Below are 19775 nucleotides of genomic sequence, written 5' to 3' on the forward strand. Positions count from 1 at the left end.
TGGGTCCCTGAGCCAATTGGACGGTGATTGGATCAACGGGATGTCGATCAATCTCTGTCTCGCCACATTACCCTGCCGCAGCCAATTAGTCGGCTGGATGTTAGAGTGACAGAAGCACTGACCAATAAAAATCCGTCTGGTCGCAGAGAAAACCCGCCCCCAGGTCGCTGATGGGCATTGGATTAGTGCTGTCAATCAAGATTTTCTCCCCGCCAAGAGCCAATACCCGCCTCTTTCCCCATCAGCCAATAAAATAAAGCTGAGGCTTGATAGACGGGGTAGAAGCCAATAGGAATAGCCTGTGTCGCCGCCACTAGGAAGAGGGTTCTAAACAGCATTACCCAATAGGAGATGGGCAGATTTTGATTGACAGCTAGAAGAGCCAATAGAAATGTTAGATGCCGTAAGACAGGTTTTACTGAGCAGCAGCCAATGGACTCCCTCGCTAAATGTGATTGACAGCGGTGGTGTCCATTGAGCGAGCGGGAGCGTTGATTGGCCGTCGGGGTGGCCAATGGGATTATCTAGGGAAGGAGGAGGCGTTCCCGTCCAGGGGGGGGCGGAAGATGGCGGCAGGAACGGGCCCGGGGGTCCCGGACGGGGGCCCTGAGGTGCCAAACCGCGACCGCGGCGCCTTCGAATGTAACATCTGCCTGGAGCCGGCCCGGGAGGCGGTGATCGGGCTCTGCGGGCACCTGTACTGGTGAGGGGGCGGGGTGTGTCAGGGGTGGGGACGGATGTGTCGGGTGGGGGCGGGGCAGGGCGAAGGGGGCGGGGCGGAGCGGGGGGGGTAGAAGGGGGGGTTGGGGACGGATGTGGGGGGCGGGGCAGGGTGAAGGGGGAGGGGCGTGTGGGGGTGGGGCAGGGTGAAGGGGGGCGTGCCGGGGCGTCTCGGGGGCGGGAGGTGAAGGGGATTTTGGGGATGGATGTGGGGGGCGGGGCAGGAGGTGAAGGGGGGGTTGGGGATGGATGTGGGGGTGGGGCAGGGAAGTGAAGGGGGTTGGGGATGGATGTGGGGGGCGGGGCAGGGTGAAGGGGGTGCAGGGGCGTGAAGAGGAGGTTGGGAACGGATGTATGGGGGGCAGGACCCATGTAATTCCTTCTCTCTCTCCCCCCCAGCTGGCCCTGCCTGCACCAGGTGAGTCCCAAGCGGGGGGGTGGAGGTTCCTCCCCTCCCCTCCCATAATGCTTCAGTGCCCCCTGCCCGTGGCCCCCAACAGCCCCCTGCCCGTGATTTTCAGGCCCCCCTCTGCAGGGTGACTCCCTCGGGCCCCCCCTAAGCCTGTGTCTGCCCCCGAACTCCGTTGGGGGGGGAAGCAGAGGCAGTGGGGGGCTGCTGCTAACCTCCCCTCCCACCCCCACACAGTGGCTGGAGACCCGCCCCGAGCGCCAGGAATGCCCCGTCTGCAAAGCCGGCATCAGCCGCGACCAGGTCATCCCACTCTACGGCCGGGGCAGCGCCGGCCAGCAGGACCCCAGGTGCGGGGCGAGGGGGGGGGGTGCGGCAGGACCCCAGGTGCGGGGCGAGGGGGGGGGGGGTGCGGCAGGACCCCGGGGAGGGGCGAAGGGGGGCAGGACCCCAGGTGCGGGGCGAGGGGGGGGGGGGGTGCGGCAGGACCCCGGGGAGGGGCGAGGGGGGGCAGGACCCCAGGTGCGGGGCGAGGGGGGGGGTGCGGCAGGACCCCGGGGAGGGGCGAGGGGCGGGGCAGGACCCCAAGTGCAGGGCGGGGGGGGGGGGGGGGCGGCAGGACCCCAGGACCTGGGGGGTTGCAGGATGTGGATAGGGGAGGTGGGGCTGAGGGAGAGTGGCAGAACCCAGATATTGGGGGGGGGACGGGGACAGGAGGGGATGGATGAGAAGCATCAGGGGAGATGGGAGGCAGGGAGGGGGGTGTTGTTCTGACCCATCCCCCACGCTGTCTCTGCCCTCCCCAGATTGAAGACCCCCCCTCGGCCACGGGGGCAGCGCCCAGAGCCGGAGAGCCGCGGGGTGAGTGCGAGGCAGCAGCCTCCCTTCCCCCCCGGTGCTAACGCCCCCTCTCTCCCCAGGGCTGGGCCCCCCCGTGCTAACGCCCCCTCTCTCCACAGGGCCTGCCTCCGCCCTACCACGACGCCGGCTTCCACATGGCCTTTGGCATCGGAGCCTTCCCCTTCGGGGTCTTCACCACCGTGCTGCGGGGGCCCGAGGCCAGAGTAGGTACGGACCCCCCCGCTGCTACCCCCAGATCCCCCACGGACCCCCCTGCTGCTACCCACAGATCCCCCACAGAGCCCCCTGCTGCTACCCCCAGCCTCCCAGATCTCCCTGCTGCTACCCACGGAGCCCCCACGGAGCCCCTGCCGCTACCCCCAACCCCCCAGATCTCCCTGCTGCTACCCACAGATCCCCTACCCCCCCACTGCTCCTCCCCCAGCTCCCCACCACACGCTGCCCATTCCAACTCCTCCTGCTATCCCAACCCCCCACAACTTTCCACTGCTCCCTGTGCTCCCCACCCCCTCCCATTCCATTGCACCCCATGCTGGACCCAGCCCACCGCTTGGCATGGGGGGGCGGGGGGGCTGGGCTGGATTTCCCCGGCTCCCCCTTCCACTTACCTCTCTCTACCCCCAGATGAAGCCGGCGCCCCCCGTCCCTCGGGCTGGCAGGATTCGCTCTTCCTCTTCCTGGCCATCTTCTTCTTCTTCTGGCTCCTCAGCGTCTGACCCCAGGGGGCCCAGCCCCCCAACACGGCCCCAGGACACTGCTGGACTCGACCTGCCCCGCCCCCAACACGGGCCCGGGACACTGCCGGACTCACGTCCTGCCCCGGCCCACACGGACGAGGAGGGGGGTCTCCCCGCCCCCTGTGTGGGCTGAGAACGGGGGACTGATGGTGGGTTTGGGGGTGATGTGGGCCCCCAAGGGGCTGGGCTGACCCCCGCTTACACTACACAATATAAATGTCTGTGGCACCCCCTGCAGGCAGGCCCAGGAACTGCAGCTGGACAGAAGTGCAGCCGGGGGGTGCCCCGTGCTAGTGGGGGTGGTTTGGGGGGGTAGCAGGAGCCTGGGGGGGCTCTCTGGCTATTGGTATAATGGTGGTTGAATGGAGGTGAAGAGCAGCTGGGAATGGAGGGTGGGGGGCAGGGGGGATTTGGGGTTCACAGTGTACGTTCCCAGCACTGATTAAAACACCAGTGATTCTTCAGCCCCCTGCGAAGAGTGTGGGGGGAGGGAACTAAGGGGTCTGGGGGGCTTGGCCCCAGTGCCCGAGAAACCAGAACTGTGACCTGTCAGGCGTGGGCCTGAGGTAGACGGGGCTGTAGGCAGGGCGAGGAGGGGAAAGCGGGGGGCTGGAGGGAGGAGACAGGAAGGAAGGGGTCAGGGGAAAGTGGGGGGCCAGAGGAGGGTGGGGGGCAGGGGAAAGCAGGCAGGAAGGCGGGGGGCTGAGAGGTTCTGTGACCGGCCCAGAGGAGCCCACGATGGAGCGGAGCCAGGGGGTCTGGCTGTGCCCCTGGGGACCCCTGGCAGCTCCCCCGGGAATCGCAGCCCTGGCCCCTGGGGCGAAAGGCCATGAGCGGCTGGTGAGCGCCAGCGAACGTGTCACCGGGTGGGGAGCACCACGGGGGAGGTGGAGAAAAGGGAACAGCAGGGGCTGTGGGTCAGGAGTGAGGGGCACTGGCAGGGCTGGGGCGGGCAGGACTGGGCTAACAGGGGCTGCGGGTTGGGAGTGAGGGGCACCAGCAGAGCTGGGGGGGGCAGAGCTGGGCTGGCAGGGGCTGCAGGTCAGGAGTGAGGGGCACTGGCAGGGCTGGGCTAGCAGAGGGCTGTGGGTTAGGAGTGAGGGGCATGGGCAGAACTGGGGGGCAAGGCTGGGCTGACAGGGGCTGCGGGTTGGGAGTGAGGGGCACTGGCAGGGCTGGGCTAGCAGAGGGTTGTGGGTCAGGAGTGAGGGGCAGGGCTGGGCTAGCAGGGGGCTGTGGTCAGGAGTGAGGGGCATGGGCAGAGTGGGGGGCAGGACTGGGGCGGAGTTGTGGGGGGAGACATGGCTGGGCCCATTGGAGAGTCAGGCACCTCTGGGGGGGGGGGGGGGGCAGGTGCAGTTCCCCTCACCCATGTCCCCCAGCCAGCTCTCCCCCAGCTATGCCGGGGCAAGCCTGAGATATGGGGGGGGGCAGAGCCCATCCCGCCTGCTTCTGGGGAGGGGAACAGGGCAAACAGCTGGAGACAGATGGGGGGGTTCACACTGCTTCCCCCCCAAGCAGCACCTGCAGCTGCTGCCCAAGGTGGGGGGCTGGTACTGAGAGCAGATGTCACCCCTTTGGGCAGCCTTGGTTTTGGGGTTCAGGTTGGGGGAACTGATTTGGAGAGACAGCAAGTTTCAGGGAACACACACACACCCCTGAAATCCACGGACCTGAAATAACCAGCAAGTGGAAAAAATATATTTTATTATATAGGCAAAAAAGTCTGTACAACAGCAAAGGGGGGGGCAGAACCCCAGGGGGGGACCCCAAACCAACACAGATGGCCTGTGCTGCACCCCCTCCCCCCACTAATTCATTTGAGGCCTAGTTCCCCCTCAGAAGCCTGCTCTTGAGTAAGGCTCATCTCTCCTAGGTTGGACCTACAGCCCCACACTAGGGTCACAGGGTGCAGGGGAGGCCCCCATGTTGCTCCTGGGCTCCCCCCATGCAACCACCTGCGTGTCCCCCCATTGCAGTCTCCCTAAAGTAGCCAAGGAGCCAGCATTGATGGAAGAGATGAAAGGGCTGCCCTCAGCCAAGCAAAACAGGAGGTGGGGGGAGGACAGACCCCCCCACCTTATTAACTGATAGAAGAGGGGGCAGGGTCCCACACACACAGCTGGGGAAGGGAGGCCCCATTTCTGAGGGAGAGAAACAGGGAAATGGCCCCATGAACGGGAAGGGGATGGAGGTTCTGGGGTTGCTGGGGGCGGGGGGAAAATCAGGGAAGATCCGAGGGGAAGGAGGGGGGTGATGGATCACGGGGGGCGGGAAATCAGCGTGATGATAAATCCAAGGGGTTGAGGTGACAGGGTTCAGGGTAGGGGTGGTGATCGAAGTGATGGGGCAGCATGTGTGGGGATTGGGGTAATGGGGGTTCAGGGTGAGGGACGGGTGATGGGAGGTTTGAGGCGGGAAGCAGCCGCGGGGGGTTACATTCCAACCAGCTGCTCCCCAAGAAAACCCAAACAAAACAAACAGCCCAAACCAAAGGGTAACTCCTGGGGGAGATGCCCAGGGACCCCCCGTGACACCCCCCCACCCCAAGAGCCATGGGGGGACACCCAGAAAAACAACAAAAGTTAAGAAACATATGGCAAAAAAAATGTTTTTTTTTTCCCATTCTAAACATTCCCCCCCACACACACTCGCATTGGGGGAGTCATGTCAGGTGTGATGAGCCCCCCACCCACTGAACTCCCCCCACAGCCCCCATCCAGTCCCGCCCGCTTACCCAGGACCCCAGTAACCCCCTCCTCCACTCCAGCCCCCCCTCCCTCAACTAACCCCCTCTCCAACCTCCCTCCCCCGGCAGACACACGCCATAGTTGCAGACAATAAAAGAAATTAACCTTGACAGTGGCGGGGGAAGGGGGGAGATGGGGCCCAGCGCCCCCCATGTCGTGGGGGGGCTGGGGGTCAGAGGTAGAAGGTTCCATGGTCTCTGGCTCGGAGTCCGAGTCTCTCTTGGTGTCGCGTTGAGGTAAATGAAGTAAGGGGCCCGCGGCGCCGGGCGAAACGCAGTCCCCTTCCCGCGCCGGCCTGGCCGCTCCTCGGGAATTCGTCCCGGCACTCCCATCTGGCTCGCGCGGGCCGGCCCTGCGTCCCCCGCCGGCTTTCAATGGCTAGAGTTCGACTGGTCAGTCTCCCGCCATGTTCGCTGCTCCTCTTCTCCCGCCGGCGCCCCCCGCCTCCTCCTTACGGCCCCTCCCCATCACGTCTTTCCTCCCCCCGCCCCTCTCTCCACACACCCCCGTTTCCCGCGGCTGGGCGGGGCACTGGGGCTCTGCTCCCGCAAACATCCTGTCCTGGAGCCCCACGTGCTCAGCGCCCCGGGGGGCACAAATGGGAGCAGGGGGCAGCCAGCCAGAGCAGGTGTCGGGGGGGGGGGGGTAGCGAGAGACGGCTGGACACGGGCCGAGCGCGGCGGGAAACGGCCGTGCGAGGGAGCTGAGAAAACGGGGAGAACCCGGCCGAAACGGCGAGGCCGGCGCACGGGGACGAGAAGGAAACGCCCTGAAGAGTGACAAAGCCGGGGGGGGGAAGCCGGGGGGGTCTTGGCCCCACATGGGGGAGTCGGGGGGGGGGGGGCTCACAACCTTTGTGCTGCTCGTTCAATACCAAAAAACGCCCAGGGAGCCTGGATTCGGCTCCGGCCCCCTCTGGATTCACCCTACAAAGCGATGCCGTCGGGGGGTCCCCATGGGCACCACCTTGGCTTGTTTCCCATGAAGAGATGCCAGCCCCCCCGCCCCCCATGGATGTGGGGGGGCGGCCGGGGGGTGGATCAGTTGGAGGTGTCGGAGTGGACGCTACCGGGTCCTTCCGTGGGGGACGTCACCGAGGAGGGGGGTAGCGGCTTCCTGCCACCCGCCATTAGCCTGGGGGGGGTCAAAGGTCACAGGTTACATTGAGCCACGCCCCTACCCCCCCCCAACATCCCTCAGAGGTTATGGGGGATCCCCTGCCCCCTGCCCCATTGAGAACAGCGGGCTCCGGAGCAGTGGGGGGGGTGGGACGGATGGGGGCGGGAGGCAGTGGGTGAGGGAGGATTGGGGGGGGTGGGACAGATGTGGGGCGGGAGGCAGCGGGTGAGGGAGGATTGAGGGGGTGGGGGAGGATTGGGGGGTGGAACGGATGGGGGCGGGAGGCAGCGGGGGGGGAGAATTGGGGGGGCGGGAGGCAGCGGGTGAGGGAGGATTGGGGGGGCGGGACAGATGTGGGGGCGGGAGGCAGCGGGTGAGGGAGGATTGAGGGGGTGGGGGAGGATTGGGGGGTGGAACGGATGGGGCGGGAGGCAGCGCGGGGGGGAGAATTGGGGGGGCGGGAGGCAGTGGGTGGGCGGGGGATGGGGAGCAGGAGGCAGCTGGGGTTGGGGGGTGGGACGGATGTGGGGCGGGGAGGCAGCGGGTGGGGAAGCATTGAGGGGGCGGGAGGCAGCAGGGGGGCTGGGAGGCAGCAGGCAGGGGTTCGGGGGGAACGGACTCACCCTCACGTCGCGGGGGCTGTAGAGCTGGCCGGGCACCAGGCCCTCCCCATAGGGCCCCTGGCTCATGGAGTGAGGCACAGACTCCACCTGTGGGGCGGGGGGGAGAGACTGAGGGGCCAGATCCACAGGGTGGGGGGGACGCACACCGGACCTAGGGGTCGGGCGGGGGGGGGCGCGAGCGGCATCGCCCCAGCCCTGGGGAGGTGGGAGGGGTCAGAGCTCAGGGGGCCGAGGCAGGTCACACGGGCGGGAGACAGACAGAGCTTGGCCCCGGGGGTTCCCCCACCTGGGCCTGGCTCTGGGGGAGCAGGGGGGCTGCAGGCCCAGACGTCCAGCCTCGGGGGGCAGGGAAGCCTTGGGGCTTCTCCTGGAGGGCGAGTGAGACCCCCAGGGGGTCCCCCCAGAGCCTGTTGCGAAGTTGGGGCCGTAGCCCTAATCCGGGGGGGCTGTGACGGGGGGCTCACCTGGGAGGGGGGGGGTACATCTCCCAATCCGGGCGGGCTGTGACGGGGGGCTCACCTGGGAGAGGGGGGAAACGTCCCTGATCTGGGGGGGCTGTGACGGGAGGCTCACCAAGGAGGGGGGGTACGTGTCCCCGATCTGGGCGGGCTGTGACGGGGGACTCACCTGGGAGCGGGGGGACACATCCCTGATCGGGGGGGGCTGTGACGGGGGGCTCAACAGGGAGGGGGGGGGTACGCGTTGCCGATCGGGGGGGGCTCACCTGGGATGGGGGGTACGTGTCCCCGTTGAGTCCCGGCAGCCCAAGGAACATGTCGCTGGAGCTGGAGAGGTTGAAGGAGCCGCCGGACCTGCGGGGGGGGGACGGGGACGACGACGCTCAGAGCCGGACGCGGGTTAAAAGCGCGGCCGGCCCAGCCAGCAGGGGGCGCTGTGGGGAGCAGGGTGGGGTGGGGCTCTCCCAGTGACGCCTGGACAGCAGGGGGTGCTATGGGGGGGTTCCCAGCCTGGCGTGGGCGGGGCAGTTACCTGTGGAGGAGGGGGGGGGGCAGGGCTTCCGGCTCGGGCGGGGCAGTTAACTGCAGAGGAGGAGGGGGTGGCCGGGGGCTCCCGGCGGGGGCGGGGCAGTTACCTGCGGAGGAGGGGGTGGGCGGGGGCTCCCGGCGGGGGCGGGGCAGTTACCTGCGGAGGAGGGGTGGGCGGGGGCTCCCGGCGGGGGCGGGGCAGTTACCTGCAGAGGAGGAGGGAGGGGGCGGGCGGGGGCTCCCAGCAGGGGCGGGGCAGTTACCTGCGGAGGAGGGGTGGGCGGGGGCTCCCGGCAGGGGCGGGGCAGTTACCTGCGGAGGAGGAGGGGGCGGGCGGGGGCTCCCGGCGGGGGGCGGGGCAGTTACCTGCAGAGGAGGGGGTGGGCGGGGGCTCCTGGCGGGGGCGTTACCTGTGGAGGAGGAGGGGGCGGGCGGGGCAGTTACCTGCGGAGGAGGAGGGGGCGGGGCTCCCGGCGGGGGCAGGGCAGTTACCTGCGGAGGAGGAGGGGGCGGGCGGGGGCTCCCGGCGGGGGGCGGGGCAGTTACCTGCGGAGGAGGGGGGTGGGCGGGGCTCCCGGCGGGGGCGGGGCAGTTACCTGCGGAGGAGGAGGGGGCGGGCGGGGGCTCCCGGCGGGGGCGGGGCAGTTACCTGCGGAGGAGGAGGGGGCGGGGCTCCCGGCGGGGGGCGGGGCAGTTACCTGTGGAGGAGGGGGTGGGCGGGGCTCCCGGCGGGGGCGGGGGCAGTTACCTGCGGAGGAGGGGGTGGGCGGGGAGTCGCCCCCCGCTCTGGGTCCCGTGGGTGACGCTCACGGCGGTTTTCACGGCGTAAATATTCGCCTCCTCCTGGAACTTACCAATGTTCTTCTTATAGCGAATGCGCTTGTTGCCAAACCAGTTGGAGACCTGGGGGGCCGGGGACAGAGGGACCATTGAGTAGGGCAGGATCCCCCCTTCCCCGTCCGCCCCCCGGCCCGGCCCCCCGGCCCGCCCCCCGCACACCTGGGAGATGGTGATGCCGCACTTCTTGGCCAGCTCCTCCTTGGCCTCCTCGCTGGGGTAGGGGTTGCTCAGGTGGGAGTAGAAATACTCGTTCAGCACCTCGGGTCGCCTGCTTGCTGAAGTTACGTCGCTTCCGCCTGGGGGGCGAGGGGGTGAGTGGGGGGAACGCGGGGGGCTCCCGGCCGAATCGCACAGGGGCTGGAGGCGGCCCCTCCCAACCTCCCCCAGCACCCCTGTCCCGATTCCCGCGGCACTGCAGGGAGACTCGGGGGGCCCTGATGCGCGAGACCCTGGGGGAGGGGGGGGGGCTGGTGTCAAGAAGCCCCATGTGCGCTCCGGGGCCTGGGCTTTGGGGTTGGGGCAGCATCAGGTTTATGTTAGTGGGGGAAGGCTGGGTGCAGGGGGTGGGGCCAGGCACCAGGGGGGCGGGGCTGGGGGCGGGCACAATGGGCGGGGGCCAGGCGCAGGGAGGCGGGGCCAGGCGCAGGGGGCGGGGCCAGGCGTCCAGGAAGCGGGAGCACAGGATCATGACGGCCTCGCACGTGCTCTGGGGTGAGTAGAGGGGGGCGGGGGGCGGGCGCAGGGGGCGGGTGCAGGGGGCGGCGCTGGGAGGCGGGGGCCAGGCGCTGGGGGGCGGGGCCAGGCGCTGGGGGGCGGGGCTGGTACCTGGCGTCCAGGAAGCGGGAGCGCAGGATCATGACGGCCTCACACGTGCTCTGTTTCAGCTGCATCTGGATGGAGCTGAACTTGCGGTGAATGATCCCGACCATCCGCTCGATCTCCCGCGGCGCCACCGGGGCGCGTCCGGCTCTGCTCCCGCAGCAGGTTCATCACGTGCGTCGTGAACTCGTTACACGCCTGCGGGGGGCAGGGCTCAGCACAGCACCAACTTCGCCCCTGGCCAGGCCCCGCCCTCCCAGTCAGGCTCCCGGGCCCGAGGACCCCAGCCCCGCCCCAACTCGTCCCCTCAGCCCTGGTGCCCCATGCCCCAGCCCATGGTCCCAGCCCCGCCCCCTGACCCAGGCCCCACCCCTGACGCAGGCCCCGCCCACCTGCTCATATTTCTCCAGCTCGGCATGGTAGATCTGGCGGATCTGCGCCAGCTTGTTGCGATAATCCGAGTGCTCAATGGAGTTATCGGGGGAGACACCCCCCGAGGCCGCCGCTGCCGCCGCCGCTGCTGCCGATCCGCCTCCCTTCTCGGGCCCGGCCACCCCCTCGGCCAGCAGCATGTTGTCCAGTCGCATCAGCTGCGGGTCCACCGGCTCCTCCTCCTGGCTGCTCCGCACGCTGAGCCCTGCCGGGGGCGGCGGGGGGTGAGACACACGGTGCCCCTCACTCCCGACCCGCAGCCCCCGGCCCCGCCGGCGCCCCTCACTCCCGACCCGCAGCCCCCGGCCCCGCCGGCGCCCCTCGCTCCCGACCCGCGGCCCCCGGCCCGGCCCCGCCGGCGCCCCTCACTCCCGACCCGCGGCCCCCGGCCCGGCCGACGCCCCTCGCTCCCGACCCGCGGCCCCCGGCCCGGCCGACGCCCCTCGCTCCCGACCCGCAGCCCCCGGCCCGGCCCCGCCGGCGCCCCTCGCTCCCGACCCGCAGCCCCCGGCCCGGCCCCGCCGGCGCCCCTCGCTCCCGACCCGCAGCCCCCGGCCCGGCCGACGCCCCTCGCTCCCGATCCGGCCGGCGCCCCTTGCTCCCGACCCGGCCGGCGCCCCTCGCTCCCGACCCGCAGCCCCCGGCCCGGCCGACGCCCCTCGCTCCCGACCCGGCCGGCGCCCCTCGCTCCCGACCCGGCCGGCGCCCCTCGCTCCCGACCCGCAGCCCCTCCGCTCCGCCGGCGCCCCTCGCTCCCGACCCGTAGCCCCTCCGCTCCGCCGGCGCCCCTCACTCCAGACCCGCAGCCCCCCCACTCCGCCAGCGCCCCTCACTCCCGACCCGCAGCCCCCAGCCCAGCCGGCGCCCCTCACTCCCGACCCGCAGCCCCCAACCCAGCCGGCGCCCCTCACTCCCGACCCGCAGCCCCCGGCCCAGCCGGCGCCCCTCACTCCCGACCCACAGCCCCCGGCCCGGCCGGCGCCCCTCGCTCCCGACCTGGCCGGCGCCCCTCACTCCCGACCCGCAGCTCCCAGCCCCCCAGCGTCCCTCACTCCCGACCCGCAGCCCCCTCCTCCTCCGCCGGCGCCCCTCACTCCCGACCCGCAGCCCCCCCGCTCCGCCGGCACCCCTCACTCCCAACCCGCAGCCCCCGGCCCGGCCGGCGACCCTCACTCCCGACCCGCAGCCCCCCCGCTCCTCCGGCGCCCCTCACTCCCGACCCGCAGCCCCCCCGCTCCGCCGGTGCCCCTCACTCCCGACCCGCAGCCCCTTCAGCTGGCGCTGTCAAAAGTTAAGCCCCCCTCGCTGGCCCCATGGTCGCCATGGTGACGACCTAGTAATGACTCTTCCTCTCCTGGGAAGGCCCCCTCCAACCCCCCCGCACTCTCAGGGGACCCCCAATAACTCCCTGGGGTTAGTTGGGGGGGGCCAGGGGGTGCAGACCCCAGGCCCAAACAGCCCCCCCTGGGGCACACACGGAACCGACACCAATCCTCCCCCCCAACAAACGCCTCCCCCCCCCCCCTGGCTCCCTTGCTCGCTGGCACACGCCCCCCCAGGCCACGCCCGGCTGCTCCCTGTTTCCTACACACGCGCCTGACTGACACCCACAACCAGCACACTCACACTCACAGATCTACAGCTGGGGGCACCTGATCCGCGAGGTTGTGTGTGTGTGTGTCTGTGTGTCCGTGTCCGTGCACACGCGTGTGTATCTGTCAGTATTAGTACAGTGTGTGTCACACATAGACACACTGCCAGCCGAGTACACACACACACACACACACACAATATCTCTGTACACACACGACTTCCACGCATGTAGCAACACACGTAAATCCCATGCACACAATAGTGTGCATATGGACACAACGCAATTTCTGTGTGTTTTAAACACCCCCCCGACACACACACACCCCAGCCAGGGTCCCCCCAACGCAGGGTGCTGACCAGCTGGATGTAACACACCCCCACACACAGGGTCCTGTTGCACACACAGACCCAGCTGCCCAGGCCCCCCGGCATGTGGGGCACAGGGAGGGGGGGCCGATGCTCAGTGCCTGGACCCCGCCCAGGCCGCGCTCCGGCCCCAGACAGGGGCTGCCCAGGCGGAGGGGGACGGGGGGCCCGGGACCCCCCTACCTGTCTTCTCCTTGATCTCGCACAGGACGGTGAACAGCGCCGGCTTCATGCGGTGGCAGTTCAGGGCATGTTTCCTGCGGGGGGGGGGGGGGGAGTGAGAGATAAAGCAGCTTTATACGGGGGGGGACACTCCTGCCCCCCCAGTAATTCCACACTATGACCCACAACCCTTTGGATAAGGACTCCTGGGTTCTCTCCCCAGGTCTGGGAGGGGAGTGGGGGCTGGTGGTTAGAGCAGGGGGGGCTGGGAGCCAGGACTCCTGGGTTCTCTCCCCGGCTCTGAGAGGGGAGTGGGGGCTGGCGGGCGAGTCCAGGAGCCAGGACTCCTGGGTTCCCTGCCTATATCAGGGAGGAGAGTGGGGGTTGGTGGGCTGGGCTGGTGTGGGGGGAAGCCCAGACTCCTGGGTTCTTTCCCGGCTCTGGGAGGGGAGTGGGGCCTAGTGGGGTGGGGTGGGCTGGTGGGGCCTGGGAGCCCGGACTCCTGGGTTCCCTGCTTGGCTCCGGGAGAGGGGGTGGGGGAGCCCGGACTCCTAGGTTTCCTGCTTGGCTCTGGGAGGGAAGGGGGGGAGCCCGGACTCCTGGGTTCTCTGCTTGGCTCCGGGAGTGGGGGAGGGGAGCCCGGACTCCTGGGTTCCCTGCTTGGCTCCGGGAGAGGGGGTGGGGGAGCCCGGACTCCTGGGTTCCCTGCTTGGCTCCGGGAGAGGGGGTGGGGGAGCCCGGACTCCTGGGTTCCCTGCTTGGCTCCGGGAGAGGGGGTGGGGGAGCCCGGACTCCTGGGTTCCCTGCTTGGCTCTGGGAGGGAAGGGGGGGGAGCCCGGACTCCTGGGTTCCCTGCTTGGCTCCGGGAGAGAGGATGGGGGAGCCCGGACTCCTGGGTTCCCTGCTTGGCTCTGGGAGGGAAGGGGGGGAGCCCGGACTCCTGGGTTCCCTGCCTGGCTCCGGACGCTGCCCCCCCCCGTACTTGGCCTGCGCCTCGTCCAGGCTCTGCTCCGTGATGCCCATGATCTGCTGCAGGATCTCGCCGAGCTCCTGGCGCCGGGGCTCGCCGGGCTCGGGCCGGCCGGGGGGGGGCAGCAGCCGCCCCTGCTCCTCCATGGCCCGACAGCGCCGGGGGGGCCCCGGGAGACTCCGGGGCTGCCAAGATGGAGCCGCGGCGGGGCGGGGCGGGGGGGGGTCGGGGCTCGCCCGGGCTCGCTGCAGCCGGCGCGTATCGGTGCTGCCCCCTGGCGGCCGCGGGGGGAAGGGGGGGGCCTTAAAGGGACAGGACAGGAATTTCCGGGGGGTGAGGGCGCTCACAGGTGGAGGGGCCGGGAGCCAGGACTCCTGGGTTCTCTCCCCAGCGCTGGGCGGGGGAGGGGCCAGGAGCCAGGACTCCTGGGACCAGGCTACAGAAAATTTTCTTTTATTTCCTCCAGACAAGGGCGGGGACTGGGGCCCCTTAGCACCCCCCCCCGCAGCGATTGGGGGAGGGGAGAGCAGGGAACAGCCAATCACGTTCAAGGCAGCCAGGGCCCCTCCCCCCGCCGCGCCCCTGGACGGGGCGGGCCTGTAACCGGACCCCTCAAAGGGGCCTGGGAAGGGCGGGGAGACCTGGGGGGGGTGAGCTGTGGGGCTGTCACTTGGGGATCCCAGACCCCCCTGTGACCACTAGACCCCACTCCCCTCTGAGGGCTGGAGCCCCTCACTCCCGACCCACAGCCCCTGCCAGCCCAGCCCTGGGCCCCCCCAGCTCTGCCGGTGCCCCTCACTCCCGACCCGCAGCCCCTGCTAGCCCAGCCCTGGGTACCCCCCAGCTCTGCCGGTGCCCCTCACTCCCGACCCACAGCCCCTGCCAGCCCAGCCCTGTCCCCCCAGCTCTGCCGGTGCCCCTCACTCCCGACCCCCAGCCCCTGCCAGCCCAGCCCTGGGTACCCCCCAGCTCTGCCGGTGCCCCTCACTCCCGACCCACAGCCCCTGCTAGCCCAGCCCTGAGCCCCCCACAGCTCTGCCGGTGCCCCTCACTCCCGACCCACAGCCCCTGCCAGCCCAGCTCTGCCCCCCCCAGCTCTGCCGGTGCCCCTCACTCCCGACCCACAGCCCCTGCCGGCCCAGCCCTGCCCCCCCAGCTCTGCCGGTGCCCCTCACTCCCGACCCACAGCCCCTGCCGGCCCGGCCCTGCCCCCCCCAGCTCTGCCGGTGCCCCTCACTCCAGACCCACAGCCCCCGCCGGCCCAGCTCTGCCCCCCCCCAGCTCTGCCGGTGCCCCTCACTCCCGACCCGCAGCCCCCGCTAGCCCAGCCCTGCCCCCCCCAGCTCTGCCGGTGCCCCTCACTCCCGACCCGCAGCCCCCGCCAGCCCGGCCCTGCCCCCCCAGCTCTCCCGGTGCCCCTCACTCCCGACCTGCAGCCCCTGCCAGCCCAGCCCTGGGCTCCCCTCAGCCCTGCTGGTGCCCCTCACTCCCTGCGGCCCTGACTGCCTGGGGAGGGCACCCCCTGCTCTGGCTGTTGCTGGGGGGGAAGTGAGTTGTTGGGGGCGGGGGGGGATTGTGCAAAGTGGAAACCGCGTCTCTTTGGGCGCAACATCCTGTGACGTGGGGGCGCGGGGGGGCAGGCGCCAGCCAATGGGGCGCTGGCAGGAAGGGCCGTGGTGGGGCAGCCAGGGCCCCGAACGGGGCGCGGCAGAGGGGCAGCCGGGAGCCGCGGTGAGGGGGGAGCTGGGGGGCAGCGGGTGGGGGCTGGGTGCTCCTCTGGGTGCGCGGGGCCAGTGGGTGGGAACAGGTGGGTTCGAGTGGGGGAGGGGCAATGAGGGACTGGGGTGGGGGCCCTGGAGAGGTCACAGGGGCTGGGGGAGGGGAGGGGAGGGGGGGTCTCGCGGTGGGGGTCGGGGGGGGGCATGGTGCCAAAGTCCGGTTACTTTCAGTGGGGGAGCCCAGCTTCTGTCCCCCTCCCCTGGCTCCCTCCCCTAGACTGCCCTGCCCCCCTGCTGGCCCCCTCCCCTGCCTGTCCTAGGCCTAGACCTCTCCCCTTCCCCCAACTTCTTCCCCTCCCCCAGCCCCCTCGGCCCCTCCCCCCATTTCCTCCCCTGGCTGGGGCAGGGGCTGGTGGCGGGGTTTGGGAAGCCCATGGGGGGCAGGGTTGGGGGGCAGCTGGAGAGAGATGGAGCCGGCCCAGGCTGAGGGGAGCGCCGGGGGACAGCGGGATGGGCCCCCCATATCTCTGCCCCCCACATCTCTGCCCCCTTCCTGTTCCAGGCCATGACTAGTTTGGAGAGTGAGGGGGCGGTGGGGGACAACGCCCAGCTGTGCCCCCCCAGCCCAGCTTCCTTTGGGGGCTCAGCCCCCACGACTGACCCCCTGGTGCCCCCAGACGAGGACGTCGCAGGGAGGGACCCTGGGGACCTCTCGGTGGGACAGGACCGGACCAGCAGCGACCGCCCTGCCCCGGACAGCTCCGACTCCCCCACACCGACAGAGGTGAGGAACGGAACCCAGGCGTCCTGGCGCCCCCCTCCCTCCCCCGCGCCGGGCAGGGAACCCAGGCGTCCTGACCCCGCTCTCCCCCCAGGCCGACCCCCTGGACCCCTTCGACCGGGAGCGGCTCTTCGACCTGCTCTTCCGCTCCCAGAGCCGGCGGCTGAATGAGCAGCGCTGTGTCCTGCCCGGCCTGCGGGGGGCACCCCGCCACGACCCCGCCCGGCCCTGGCGCTCGCTGCCCGGGACCCCCACCGAGGGCCTGCTGGGGGGAGCAGGTAAGAGACGCGGCCCCGCGCCGGCCTGTCCTGTGCCCCAACATCTCCTGACCCCTCCCCCCGACTCCCTGCCCCCCAACCCCTCGCCTGGCCCCAGCCCCAGCCCCTGCCCCTGCCCCCAAACCTTCTCCTCTGCCCCTGAATCCCTCCCCCTTCCCCTCTGCCCCCCAACCCCTTCCCCTCTGCCCCAGCCCCCTCTTCTCTATCGCCCTGACCCAACCCCTCCTTCAATCCCTCTGCACGCCCCATGGCCCCCATCCCTTCCCCCTCACCCTGTGCCCCTCTCAGCTCCCCCCATCCAGCCCCTCCATTCCCAGCCTTCTTCCTCTTACCCCCATCACCTCCATCCCTCTGCCAGCCATGGGGGGGAGGGTGCAGTCTGGCAGGGGGTGCAGCCGGGGGGGGTGCAGCTATGGGGTGCAGTGGGGGGTGAAGTGGGGGTGCAGCTGGGGGGGGTGTAGCAGGGGTAGAGCTGGGGGGCACCGTCCAGCCCTGTCTAACCCCCCCCAACCCCCCAGGGAAGTTCTGCTCGCTCACCTCGCTGCAGGCCGAGCAGTTCTTCGAGCTGGTGGCCACGGCCCAGGCCCGGCGGCTGGACGACCAGCGGGCTGACTTCGCGGGGGACCCCGGGGCCGAGGAGGGGGCTGAAGAGGGGGCCAAGGGGCCTCCGGAGCCCCCCGACCAGGGGGAGGAGTTGTACAGCACCATCCTCACCCACCAGGTAAGAGGTTGGCCCCCCGGAACCCCCACCCCTGAGTCCTGCCTGACCCCCCAGTCCCCGAGACCCCCACCCCATAACCCCTCCCTCCAGACCCCCCGAGATCATAGAATATCAGAGTTGGAAGGGACCTCAGGAGGTATCTAGTCCAACCCCCTGCTCAAAGCAGGACCAATTCCCAACTAAATCATCCCAGCCAGGGCTCTGTCAAGCTGGGCCTTAAAAACCTCTAAGGATGGAGATTCCACCACCTCCCTAGGTAATGCATTCCAGTGCTTCACGACCCTCCTAGTGAAATAGTGTTTCCTAATATCCAACCTAAACCTCCCCCACTGCAACTTGAGACCATTGCTCCTTGTTCTGTCATCTACCACCACTGAGAACAGCCGAGCTCCATCCTCTTTGGAACCCCCCTTCAGGTAGTTGAAGGCTGCTATCAAATCCCCCCTCATTCCTCTCTTCTGGAGACTAAACAATCCCAGTTCCCTCAGCCTCTCCTCATAAATCATGTGCTCCAGACCCCTAACCATTTTCATTGCCCTTCGCTGGACTCTTTCCAATTTTTCCACATCCTTCTTGTAGTGTGGGGCCCAAAACTGGACACAGTACTCCAGGTGAGGCCTCACCAGTGTCGAATAAAGGGGAACGATCACGTTCCTCGATCTGCTGGCAATGCCCCTACTTATACAGCCCAAAATGCCCTTAGCCTTCTTGGCAACAAGAGCACACTGTGTTGTACTTAAAGTACTGCACCGGATCTTTTCAGGGGGAATAAGGCAAAACGCCACATTTATTAGTAATACATGTATTCATTAACACTGTATCATATGCATATAATATATTACACACACACACACACACACACACAAACACACTCCGTCTTGTTGTTACCAATTAGTTGCTCCCCTTAACTTCACTGGCCAGGTGAGTTAGATGGGGGAGGGGGTGGAGCCGGGCTTCTGCCGATCCGGATCGATGCTCCCATGTTGACAAGACGAGACCCGGGGTCCTCTGCAAGACACCTCACTTTTATAGCAGCTTTCCTCTTATGCAAATCTAGACCAGATTCAAACTCTGTGTCTGTGTCCATTGGTCCTTTGTGCTGCTTTCTTTTGAGTGTTGTCCCAATGCTGCAAAGAGGGTGTTTCCAAAAGAAGGTGCTTGCTTCTAACCCCCGAGGCCGTCGGTATGTCTGCTTGTCTTTAATGAGCCCACTTGACACGTTTTATTGTCCTTGGGTCTGGCTCCCAGCCCCTCTCCAACAGTTGAGGCTGTCTGGAGGTGCTGCCTTCCATGCCTTGCTCATCCACACCTCATTCGTTCAACAGGGCAATTGATTAAGAGTGGGGGGGGAGCTCTTGTTCTACTGCTAGCAAAAAGAAATTTTTCTTCTATCTTATTCTATCCTGAGGGGCTATAATATTATACCAAGGGCAATGAAAAGTTTCTAAATGAGGCTTTGATAACAGAGGTCACACGTGGGTAGACCCACCAGAAGAGGCACAATGTAAAGTCATATGAAAATTATCAGAGATTTATCTACAACTGTTGACTCATATCCAGCTTCTCGTCCACTGTGACCCCTAGGTCCTTTTCTACAGAACTGCTACCTAGCCATTCGGTCCCTAGTCTGTAGCAGTGCATGGGATTCTTCCGTCCTAAGTGCAGGACTCTGCACTTGTCCTTGTTGAACCTCATCAGGTTTCTTTTGGTCCAGTCCTCACATTTGTCTAGGTCCCTCTGTATCCGATCCCTACCTTCTAGTGTATCTACAACGCCTCCTAGTGTAGTGTCATCTGCAAACTTGCTGAGAGTGCAGTCCACGCCATCCTCCAGATCATTAATGAAGATATTGAACAAAACCGGCCCCAGGACCGACCCTTGGGGCACTCTGCTTGATACGGGCTGCCAACTAGACATGGAGCCATTGATCACTACCCGTTGAGCCTGACGATCTAGCCAGCTTTCTATCCACCTTACAGTCCATTCATCCAGCCCATACTTCTTTAACTTGGCGGCAAGAATACTGTGGGAGACCGTATCAAAAGCTTTGCTAAAGTCAAGGAATAACACGTCCACTGCTTTCCCCTCATCCACAGAGCCAGTTATCTCATCATAGAAGGCAATTAGGTTAGTCAGGCATGACTTCCCCTTGGTGAATCCATGCTGACTGTTCCTGATCACTTTCCTCTCCTCTAAGTGTTTCATAATTGATTCCTTGAGGACCTGCTCCATGATTTTTCCAGGGACTGAGGTGAGGCTGACTGGCCTGTAGTTCCCCGGATCCTCCTCCTTCCCTTTTTTAAAGATGGGCACTACATTAGCCTTTTTCCAGTCATCTGGGACCTCCCCCGATCGCCATGAGTTTTCAAAGATAATGGCTAATGGCTCTGCAATCTCATCCGCCAACTCCTTTAGCACCCTCGGATGCAGCACATCCGGCCCCATGGACTTGTGCTCGTCCAGGTTTTCTAAATAGTCCCGAACCACTTCTTTCTCCACAGAGGGCTGCTCACCTCCTCCCCAGGATCTCTCCCAGGGGCTCCTGCCCATCAGTTCCCTGAGATCCCCCCAGACCTGCCACCCCTGTGCCCTAACCCATGACCCCTAACAGCCCCCCCCCCCGCAGACACTAACCCCCGTCCCCCCCCCAGAGCCAGCGGCTGGAGGAGCAGCGCAGCGACCCCCCCCATCCCGCTGGGGGCCCAGGAGCTCTTCGACCTGCTGCTGCGGGTGCAGGGGGGACGCATGGAGGAGCAGCGCTCGGAGCTCCCCCCTGCCCTGCTGCCCCACCCCTGCTGAGCCCCCCCCGACGGGCAGGGGAAGGGGGGGCCGAGACCAGGCCCAGCTCGCTGCAGGAATGGGGGAGACAGCAGCTGAAACGGGGAGGGCT

The 19775-nt window shown here is 67.6% G+C and overlaps 3 protein-coding genes across 4 annotated transcripts; 2 read left to right on the forward strand and 1 right to left on the reverse strand.

Annotated features, from left to right (window-relative positions):
- Nucleotides 1–462: 462 nt before the first annotated feature.
- Nucleotides 463–3191, forward strand: RNF5 (ring finger protein 5). Of its 2 annotated transcripts, none has more exons than XM_054015175.1 (6): nucleotides 463–703; nucleotides 1120–1138; nucleotides 1367–1479; nucleotides 1936–1990; nucleotides 2089–2193; nucleotides 2615–3191. In XM_054015175.1, exons 1-6 carry the CDS (start codon nucleotides 567–569, stop codon nucleotides 2858–2860), a joined length of 675 nt encoding a protein of 224 aa, XP_053871150.1. In that variant the 5' UTR covers nucleotides 463–566; the 3' UTR covers nucleotides 2861–3191. The 2 variants fall into 2 exon arrangements, with proteins under 2 accessions (XP_053871150.1, XP_053871151.1); XM_054015176.1 differs by having other exon boundaries at nucleotides 2089–2197; nucleotides 2615–2803.
- A 2322-nt stretch (nucleotides 3192–5513) lies between these two features.
- Nucleotides 5514–13602, reverse strand: PBX2 (PBX homeobox 2). Its single transcript, XM_054015177.1, is given in 12 exon segments — nucleotides 5514–6580; nucleotides 6582–6611; nucleotides 7220–7306; nucleotides 7944–8031; nucleotides 8954–9108; nucleotides 9205–9306; nucleotides 9308–9341; nucleotides 9871–10001; nucleotides 10003–10062; nucleotides 10257–10501; nucleotides 12439–12512; nucleotides 13400–13602. Coding segments are annotated over 12 exon segments (1203 nt in total). The 5' UTR covers nucleotides 13534–13602; the 3' UTR covers nucleotides 5514–6517.
- Nucleotides 13603–15035: 1433 nt separating this feature from the next.
- On the forward strand, nucleotides 15036–19773 carry GPSM3 (G protein signaling modulator 3). The gene is given in 6 exon segments (XM_054015174.1): nucleotides 15036–15118; nucleotides 15668–15889; nucleotides 15981–16164; nucleotides 16683–16885; nucleotides 19537–19587; nucleotides 19589–19773. Coding segments are annotated over 6 exon segments (837 nt in total). The 5' UTR covers nucleotides 15036–15037; the 3' UTR covers nucleotides 19685–19773.
- Nucleotides 19774–19775: the final 2 nt, after the last annotated feature.

This window comes from Malaclemys terrapin, unplaced genomic scaffold (genome assembly GCF_027887155.1).
Source record: "Malaclemys terrapin pileata isolate rMalTer1 unplaced genomic scaffold, rMalTer1.hap1 scaffold_58, whole genome shotgun sequence".
Classification (NCBI taxonomy): Eukaryota; Metazoa; Chordata; order Testudines; family Emydidae; genus Malaclemys; species Malaclemys terrapin.

Bases quoted from the DNA above. Each gene is read 5' to 3' on its own strand.
- RNF5 (XM_054015175.1), top strand. From the start codon at position 567: ATGGCGGCAGGAACGGGCCCGGGGGTCCCGGACGGGGGCCCTGAGGTG. The intron at 1,480-1,935 runs GTGCGGGGCGAG...TGCCCTCCCCAG, and splicing joins GCCGGCCAGCAGGACCCCAG to ATTGAAGACCCCCCCTCGGC. The intron at 1,991-2,088 runs GTGAGTGCGAGG...CTCTCTCCACAG, and splicing joins CAGAGCCGGAGAGCCGCGGG to GGCCTGCCTCCGCCCTACCA.